This window comes from Pocillopora verrucosa, chromosome 7 (genome assembly GCF_036669915.1).
Source record: "Pocillopora verrucosa isolate sample1 chromosome 7, ASM3666991v2, whole genome shotgun sequence".
In the NCBI taxonomy this organism is placed as follows: Eukaryota; Metazoa; Cnidaria; class Anthozoa; order Scleractinia; family Pocilloporidae; genus Pocillopora; species Pocillopora verrucosa.
In genome coordinates, this window is record NC_089318.1 from 20,124,984 (window position 1) to 20,134,599 (window position 9,616).

At 38.1% G+C, this 9,616-nt stretch overlaps 3 protein-coding genes across 3 annotated transcripts; all 3 read left to right on the top strand.

Moving 5' to 3' along the window:
• The first annotated feature begins 37 nt into the window (after positions 1-37).
• On the top strand, positions 38-3,520 carry LOC131781826 (protein dpy-30 homolog). Its single transcript, XM_059098541.2, has 5 exons — positions 38-83; positions 162-223; positions 1,714-1,767; positions 2,234-2,376; positions 3,040-3,520. Exons 1-5 carry the CDS (start codon positions 59-61, stop codon positions 3,107-3,109), a joined length of 354 nt encoding a protein of 117 aa, XP_058954524.1. The 5' UTR covers positions 38-58; the 3' UTR covers positions 3,110-3,520.
• Positions 3,521-4,250: 730 nt separating this feature from the next.
• LOC131781829 (haloacid dehalogenase-like hydrolase domain-containing protein 3) lies at positions 4,251-5,079 on the top strand. The gene has a single exon (XM_059098545.2). It carries the CDS (start codon positions 4,300-4,302, stop codon positions 4,999-5,001), a length of 702 nt encoding a protein of 233 aa, XP_058954528.2. The 5' UTR covers positions 4,251-4,299; the 3' UTR covers positions 5,002-5,079.
• Positions 5,080-6,064: 985 nt separating this feature from the next.
• On the top strand, positions 6,065-9,137 carry LOC131781799 (uncharacterized). The gene has a single exon (XM_059098519.2). It carries the CDS (start codon positions 6,100-6,102, stop codon positions 8,164-8,166), a length of 2,067 nt encoding a protein of 688 aa, XP_058954502.2. The 5' UTR covers positions 6,065-6,099; the 3' UTR covers positions 8,167-9,137.
• The last annotated feature ends 479 nt before the right edge of the window (positions 9,138-9,616 follow it).

The window sequence follows — 9,616 nt, forward strand, 5'->3', positions numbered from 1 at the left end:
CAATCGATAGTATCCCATAAGATACTGCGAGCATTTCTTGGTAACAAGAGAGTCAAACATGGCGGACGGCACTGCGGCAGAAGGTTCTCCGACAAATTAAATTATCTTTTCCTTTTTAACAGCCCACTAATGTACTGAACTGTTTGATTTTAAATTTTTAGTAGCTCCTCAAGAACAAGTTCCGTTGGTTCTTCCAGAAGAGAACAATCACGGACAACCTGAGGTGAGATAGCGCCAAATAATTTGATGACATGCACAGACATAATTTTGACGTTATCACTCATTAGATTTTTATCTTTTTCTGTTGAAAAGCAAATATATGCAATTATTTTCACGACCTCCACCGCCCCTTCCACAAAAGATGGTTTCATCTACATTTCATTCATGATATTTTGATGCGACAAGCATGAAAAACGCTCACAATGTTATTGTATTAATTATAGTTTCCTTGATTCTGTTCACTTTGTGAACGCAAACAAAATAAGAAACTTTGATCGATTGTGTTGGAAAGGTTATCACAATAAAATCTAATTTTGATCAAAGACTCACAAAAACGCCTTTGCACCCCTCCCCCCCTTTGTTGTTGGCTATCACTGAATGCAACCTATGCAACCTACTATGTTTTGACGCTTTTACCCCTGAAAGCGACTAGCATCTAAGTTCTCCTTACAATGTCATGTCTGAATCACATATAAATGTCTTGAGAATAAAGGAAATGATCACTTTCTAAAGCAGCTCTTGATTATTGGTCAAGTTCTCCTTGTCAGCACCAAAGGAATTGCACAAAGAAGAGTATAAAGAATATAGATATTGTGGTTCAATTTTATCCTTGGTTCAAATTTTATCTTCTTTTGTTATTGGGTATTATAACATAGCTAGTAAATTTGTCTAATCAAATTCAATCGCATGAGCGTGCTTCATATTCCTATTGTGCACCCTCATGACATCAGCAAACAAATCCGTAGAGAAAAAAAAATTGAAAATGTTATAAAACAATTGGTTCATACATTAGCTGTCTGTTCATTGAGATATGAAGCACTTGGGAAGATTGGAGAGCACTCAAGAAGCTAGAGTTGCTCTCAGCTATGCCTCGAGCAACCCTTACTTATCTTTTGTGCTCTCCAAACTTCCCGCGTGCTTCATATCTCGATGAATGCACGCTGACGTATGAACCAATTGTTAATTGTAATGTGTGATAATGAGTTTGAAACAAAGGAAAAGAAAATTTGAACCAAGGATAAAATTGAACCACAACGTAGATACTGATGTTAGGGTGTAAAGAGTTGATGGCAACATCATCTATGCGCCTGTCTTCCTATAGATCATAAATAAGAACCCATCAATATAAGTTTATAACATAGCTTAACAAAAGCACATGCTCTGATTGGCTAATAAGCTCAATTCATTTGCCTGTGGGTTGCATACTGATGTCACTTTGTTTGCTTTTTTCCCATACAAAATGAAAGATCTTTGGAAGATCCAATGATATTAAAGCAATGGTTAGCCTTCAGTGTGCAACCATTAAGTTATTGATGCTCTTGGGGGTGTGCTATGCACTCATGAAGCTAGAGTCACACTTGGCTAGCACTTCATGTGACTCTAATGCTTCTTTTGTACTTAGCAACATCCCATGTGTGTCCATGACTTGATGGTTCCATGCTATAAGCAAGCCACTTCTTATGAAATTAATGTGAAGTTCTTTGGTCCTATTAGGTTCCCCAGGAAACTTCTCCCCATGCTGAAATTGGTCTAACAGAAAATGTTCAGGTAAACTGAAATTGGTTCATCTACATTAGTTAGTGGCACAAAACAGAGAAAATTAGTGGTACAGCTTCTGCTTGGAACTAAGTCTTCTGTAACTTTCCCCTATTTTCTTGCATTATCTGTTGAAGACACCTTGTTGCTGTTACTAGTGAGCAAGGAAGACCTCTGGTCTTTTGGCCCTGACCAGTAAATTCTGTTCTGTTTTTAAGAATGACTGCCACTTTGCCCTCATAGTGCTCTTCCCTGCCTATGATTTGGTAGCACTAAAAAGTCAGGATAACCTGACAAATGCCAAATTACTGCTTAGGGACAGGGGAGAGGGGGGTGTTGTAAAGATGTGTGCAAAGGGCTTGCATCATATTCACATGTAGGAGAGGTAACCATACCCCTAGTGGCTTAATGCCACAAAACTGGGATTTGGCATCAGCAAGTTATGTCAATTGGTGAATTGTTTTTATTTCGTTCACAGAAAATGGTGGAGAAAGAGAAGGAGGCTGCTGAAAAACCAACAAAACCAAAAGTAGAGCTACAGTCATTACCAACCAGAGCCTATTTAGACCAGACAGTTGTGCCCATCCTTCTTCAAGGTCTCTCTACCCTGTCCAAGGAAAGGTAAGGATATTCTTTCATCAGAATGCTTTGTGTTCTGTAATGTAATATGCTCTTCCTTTACCAGGTTCTGATTTTTCAAACCTCTTTGAAGAGCCTTGCTTGATAGAAAAAGAATTAAAATTCGAGATTTTACATTCCAACAACGGTTTTCTTTACCGTTTTTATAATTTCATGAACAAAGGATAAAATTAATGGTACACCCTTTCCCTAAGCATGCCTCTTGGAGAAGGGAACACAAATCATTGAAAGAGTATGCATTGATAAGTGGTTAACCCTGTAACTCAGGGGTGATTAACATGTAACCTCTCCCAGCAATATCCATACATCCTTCTGCAAACAGGTAGTGAGAAGTTGTTCTCTTGATCTAACACCAAATCCTTGTAATTAATTTACTGGGAAATGTGTAGCAGCTAGGGAGGAGAATTAATAATCAGATCTTGGGAGTGAAAAGGAAAAGCAGAACCTGTGCCTTCTTTTGCTTTGCATACTAATTAACCTTGGTAGAATGTGGGGAGGGAACCTAAAGAGTTTTTAAATAGACAGCAATGTTGTGACCAGTAATAGAGCTTGTTGTATCTCAGAGGTATTTATTGATATAAATTTTTCCATGGAGGAGGAATAATTGATTGATGTGATTGCATTTCATTTTTGTTTGTGTTTCAGGCCACCTAATCCTATTGAATACCTGGCTACATACTTGCTGAAAAACAAAGATCAGTACGAAGAAAGCTAGTGACCATCCCTTATATTCATACCATTCTAAATTTATCACCTCATAGGCAGTAGGTCACCACTGAATGACATTATTAACCTAACCGTGTAGATGTGTTTGTAGATAAAGTGAGAAAAGACAGGATAGATAAAGGAAGAGAAGGGGATTTTTACAGTCATATGCGATTGTGGAAGAAGATGCATTTGGCAGGTTTTTACTTGAAACAATGCTATTTTTTTCAGTATGTTTATCATTTATATCACATCATAATATATTTATCTGACTAGTTCTGAGAGAGTGAACTGTGTGATGACATTAGCCCCTTCTCAAGTTTTGACTATACTCAGTGTTTCAACCATTTGACATTTTTGTGATGCACCTCATGTTTGTATCATACCTTTGACGCTAAAATGAAAAGAACATTGTAAAGTGGTTGTTGTTGTTGTTATTTTTGGGATGGGAGGGGAAGGATTTGTAAGCCTATGCAGCCGCAGTCTCACTGCACAATATGATCACACACATTGTCTTGTGGCTAATCCTTCTGTGACATTCTGTAGAATGACTGTTGAGGAGACTTATGCAGCTGTTGGGTGGGTGAAGGGAAGTTAGTGGCTGTAAGCTAGGACTGGAGAACAAGGAATAAAGCTTATTTGCTTTTTCCTACTCCTCTTGTGGCATTGCTGTTTACTTGACCACCCTACTGCTACTCAAATTTTCCCAAACTGAGAGTGGCTGTTGTGTTTTCATCTAGTGGCTTAGTCAAGTGACACTCAGCTCTTCCATTGCCCTCTGTATTTTGCCTTCATTCAATAATGAACTCTCTATTAGCATAGTACAATCGTCTAACAGTGATTTTACATAATTCAGTAAAAGGTAATACAGTAGTTTAACTTGAGTTGATACAAGTACTCGTTGCTATAGCAATCAACACACCACAGTGGCTGCACTATGACAGGAATGTCATCTACATCAAAGAAATGTCTCCATCTCACCTTTTCTGGCAACAATTTATTTAAAAATGCCCTATTCTAGACGCGAGAAATCTGAGTAACTAATTTCCCCACCCCTCCCCGTTTCAATATTGATATTTCCCATACCTGTACTGTCCGCCCCTTGTCGCTACCCTCATTATCGGTCCCAGTCTTTTCCGAGTGAGGAGACAATATGGCGAACAAGTGCGTTTAGTGTGTTTGTTTCACATTAGCAGTCTGATGTTAAGATTAATTACATTTGACGCTTGTAATACGCTATTTCATGTTCGAGGCTCGCCTGGAGAACTGTACAGCAATGTGGCCTCTCGTTTTGGTGTCGAGATAAATCCTAAACCTTTGAACGATTCCTTCAAATACTCCTTTCGAGAATTCTACAAAACCCTGCCAAACTTTGGTGCGAACAAAAATAAAACTGCCGAAAAATGGTGGTATGGAGTGGTAACACAAACATTTCGTTCAGCTGGATACCACGATGAAGCAAATTTAGCCAGGATTTCCTCTGTTTTGTATCGTGAATTTTCAACATCGAAATACTGGCAAGTTTACGCTGAAACTCATTCTGTGTTGGAGCATTTAAAAAATCAGAACTACCATCTTGCCGTTGTATCTAACTTTGACGAACGACTTGGTGAAATTCTCGAGCGTCTGAGCTTAAACGACTATTTCGACTTCATAGCGTGCTCGTTTAGTGCTGGAGTTTACAAACCATCTCCTAAAATTTTCGAGCTTGCTCTGAATCATTTTGGCGTTAAAGCTGAAGAAGCCCTACATGTTGGAGATAACGTGGACTTAGATTACAAGCCAGCAATGCAGTTGGGAATGAAATCTTTTATTGTAGACAGGTTTTGTATGGACTTCAGCGAAAAAATAGTCATTCCTGAGCATATTATCAGAGATCTAACTCCTTTGCTAAAACTTTGAATTAAAATCGCCATGATCATTGTATTTTATAGATTGACAACTTGTTTGGTGGGTATAGACTGAAAAGTTAAGAAATAACTAACTATTATGGATTCATCTCCTTGCTATGAAGGTGTTAAATGGGAATAACATTAACAGTTTAGTTAAGCATAAAGAATTGGTGCAGATCATAGATTATTATAACTTACTCTCTAAGCAGCTGTCCTAAGCAAAGGGGTCTTGGTTTTCTGATGGGGAAAGTGGTGCAACAATCAGATAGGATACTATTTCTGGCCAAAAAGTTGGGTGCAGGTCCATCTTAAAGAATTGACATCCCAGTGGCTTTCCCACATGTTTTAAAGTTGCCTGCATTCAGAGCCACCGTAGAGTTAATAGTCTTCCCATTCTTAAAAAATTTCCCTTTGCAATCATCAACAACTCTGTAAACAAAACTTTAAGTTTACACCCAACTGTCAATAATAGAGCATGGCTCTTTTTGCTTAAAACTCTTAACGGTGGCCAATTTACATTATCAACTCAGTTGATAATACTAAATTACATTGCCGCATGTGTTTGTAACACTGGGAATGTCACATTATTGTTCACTGGTGTTATCTAAAAGCCACATGGAACAGTGATCAGCATGTTCCTCAATATTTTTTTGTTGGATAGAATGAACGGCATCAGTATAGGGCAACTTATCAGCCTTCCATCGTTTTCATCCACTTCTACATTTTGCAAATCTGATAATGTCAAGTTTACTACTATCATTTTCATTTCCATCACAAGTGATCATCCGAGTGATGGGAGTTTGTCTACAAAAACGGGCATCTCTAATTCTTCTTCATCTCAGCACAGCATACATAGGATTGTCAAACGGTCATCTACGGAACACAAATAAAACTTTATCCTTCCCTAAGACTTGTCAAGTTCTTCTTTATATCGCTGTAAGATAAACTTCTCATCACTTCCTAGTCCCTAGTTCCCCTAATGGTGGAAGAGAGAGAGAGAGCCTGGGAATGAAGTAAAATATCGAGACTTCTGGACCAATCACAACGTTCACTTCTTCTCAGGCTCTCTTTGAATTTCGGTACTCTCAGTCTCGGTTTGAACTTCAAAATGTCTGAGAGATCTCCTTTCAATGTAAGCTTTTCCCCCACTAATTGTTCAAAGTATCGAGGAAAAAAGAGTGAAGAATGGAGCCCACGAAGTCAAGAAAGCGAGCCAGACCCGTGCTTCGATTCCGATGAAGAGAACTACGAATCAAATATGACCTCTATTAGTTCCGACTGCAGCTCTGGGTTAAGTTCATTCGATTCGCCTCTTCCGTGGGCTGAAAATTCTTCATTCTCAAACCCTTCAACCTCGAAAAGTCTTGTTTTACAATCTCGAGGAAACAAAGTTCACCACGAGGGAAAGGAACGGACAGAATGGGCGGGCGAATATGTTCACCGATCGAATTCACTTGTGATCGGAAAGCGTTCACGCGCCATTGGTCTAAAAGATATGGATTTGACAGGAAATATTGCCGCAAAATATATTCGAGAAGCGAAGGAAGCAAACAAAAGTCCTTCGAAGAAACGCTTATTTAGCCCTCTCTCCAAACAAATGTCTTGCCCGACGTTTAGTACACCCTTTGATGGACTGTTTCATAGACATGAGGTGACTGGTAGAGCCAGTCAAACCGGTAAGGCTAGTCACACCAGTTTGGGCCGGGTCTTGAATTTGGAATTGGACTCGCAAACAAAATCGCCTTTAGTTGACAGCTCAGCAGAGGAGATGTCACTTAATTTAAGGACTCATTCTGTGAAACTATTTAGTTGTGCTGATGAGAAAGGCATCCCAAAGGAGGAATTTGACCATGATTGGTGGGAAAGATGTAAAAGAACAAATACTCCAGTTGCTACCCAAAGTAGCAATGAACTCTTTCCAACATTTGCACCAAAAGTGATGGAATTCATTGATCTAACAGTCAATGATGAGCTGTCTGATGGTGAAGCAAGTAATACAAACAGGAATTCAGAACATGATGGCATTGCTGAGAAAGCTGGAGATGTATGTGTGCAAAATACAAGTCATCATAGCTATCCACCTGTCTCTGAAAAAGTGTCCATGAAGAAGCAAGTATTCTCCTTTAGTGATGATGAAGATAGTGATTCTGGCACAAAATGCCAATTAAAAAGTGACAAGGAATCTTCAGAAGAGTCACTTTTATCTGATCCAGCTCCTCAGAGAAAGAGCCATTCCTTGCAGGGATTTGTAAAGATGAGTATGGTTTTCTTTTTATGTGCGCTGTTACTCTCAGTATATCTGCACGCTAACCCTCATGGTTTTTGTCTGGATAGTGAGTTCACCAACAACATTTCTGGAATTGGGTCAGCACTTAAGTCTGAATTGTTTGGTCAACATATTGCTCAGAAAATTGTCACTGCAGTACTCAAGAATCACTTCAACTCCAAAAACATTAGGAAGCCACTTGTATTAGCATTTCATGGGTGGACTGGAATTGGGAAGAACTTTGTCAGCAATATCATCACAGAACATTTTTTCAAGCACAAAACCAATAGCCCATTTGTGCACAAGTTCATCATTCCACTTCACTTTCCCCATGAATCAGAAGTAGAAATGTACAATCAACAGTTGTTCAAGTGGATCAGAGGAAATGTCTCACATTGTCGGAAGGGAGGTTTGTTTATATTTGATGAAATGGACAAAATTCACATTGGCATGATGGATACAATCAAAGCTGTTCTTTTAGATTACCAAGGCAAGAAAGTAGAAAGTGGTCATCAGAATGTGATCTTCATTTTTCTGTCTAATTCGGGTGGTGAGGCTATTAATCAGCATGTTTTAAGGCATATCCTTGATGGAAAACTGAGAGAATCTCTCACGCTAAGTGAACTGGAAGTCATTTTTCATGACATTGCAAAGAGGATACCAAATATCTGGTTTGCAGACCTGCTGAAATCGGAAGTTATTGATTACCTTGTTCCATTCCTGCCTTTGGAGAGAACACATGTAAAGCAATGCATCAGACGAGAACTTGTCAAGAAAGGGTATGATGCAAAAGAGCCCTATATTACAGAAATTGCTAACCAGATGGATTATTTCCCAGAAAGCCACCAGTTTTTTTCTGTATCTGGGTGCAAAAAAGTTTCATCCAGAGTTGACGTGATTATGGAATAAAAATTGTTTGGTTGCAGTAAGGGTCTTTTAGGCAACTCTACAGACTCATGCAGGGAATGTTTTTCACAATCAGAGAAGATAAAAATGACAGTAGTATTGTTAAAGTAGCACTGATGTGTTAAAAATGTGTTGTAATTGTACCCAGTTGATCCAGTTTTATTTTTGGCGAAGATGCATTGTACTGATTTACACACCCTAAACAGAACATTTTCTGCAAACTTTTTGGATTTTTTGGATCATTTGAGTTGCATTAAGATGTCAATCAACATGTATTGAAGCACTTGAGTTTCTCTAGATCTAGAGAGAAAATGATGTCAATAATGTTTTATGTGTGAACTCTTCTTGAGATCTGTTTGCTTGACAAAGTACTGATAATGTAAGAGGAAGTCTCTAATGGGAGTCTTAGGTTTTTAAAATTGCTTTAACAAAGTTTTGCAAAGTTTGAAATTTTCTCGACATTGTGTATTTTGTGGAGTTTATCATTTTAAAGGTCGGGCTGGGTTGTTCAAAGTTGGATTAAAGTAACCCAGGGTTAGTGTGTAATCTGATTTCAGATCTTAAAGAAAACTTACTATAATTCTTTCTGTCTACAATCTGATAACTGGATGCTTTAAAAAGAAAAGAGAAATGATCACAATGAAAGGCTTTTGAACAAAGGAATAAGAGACTGGATTAAAATTTAACCCCGTGTTAGTGCTGTTTGGCCTTTGAACAATGGGGCCCAGATTTAAAATTCAACCCTGGGTTAGCACTAATCAACCTTCAAACAACTGGGCCCTGAACATTTGATGTAAGTCATTTCCTCCTCAAACTACTTGTCTGATCATCAGTTTTTTTGTAATGTACCAGCCTAAGAGTAGTTTATGAAAGTTGTAAAAAAAAATAAAAGAAAAAAAAAATTACACTTCTACTTCTTCGTTTGAGGAAAATTGAGTGCCATATGTTGTCATGTTGGTCTGTTATTTGTCCAAAAAAGTTCACAATTCCAATCTCAAAGTTTTCTTGCACTTTAAGTGGCTTGGTCTTTCTGTAAAGTGGCAACCTATGACAAGAATTTCCAACCATTGTCTTGGAGAATTATTCAGAAACATGACTTTTTTAAAATTGGACAAACAGGAAGTTAAAATGACACCAGACAAACTTACCTGCATTTGAGACAACTGGGGGGTTACCATGATAGAACCTTGCCAAGATAAAGATCTCTAGATAAATTCTCCTAGGTAATTACCCAATTTTTGTGAAGCTTTATTGACTGGTCCTGAGAATACAAGAGTTAAATTGCTTTCCATTGTCCTCTTGATGACAGTTTTCTTTACCCTTTTGACTTAATCACTTATGCTTGTTTGAAAACTGAATTGAGAATTTACCTACCCATCATTTCTGAAGTTTGAAAGGGTTGATATAAATAGTTTTTATTTCACACATCAAGCTAATCAGAGGACCTCTTAAT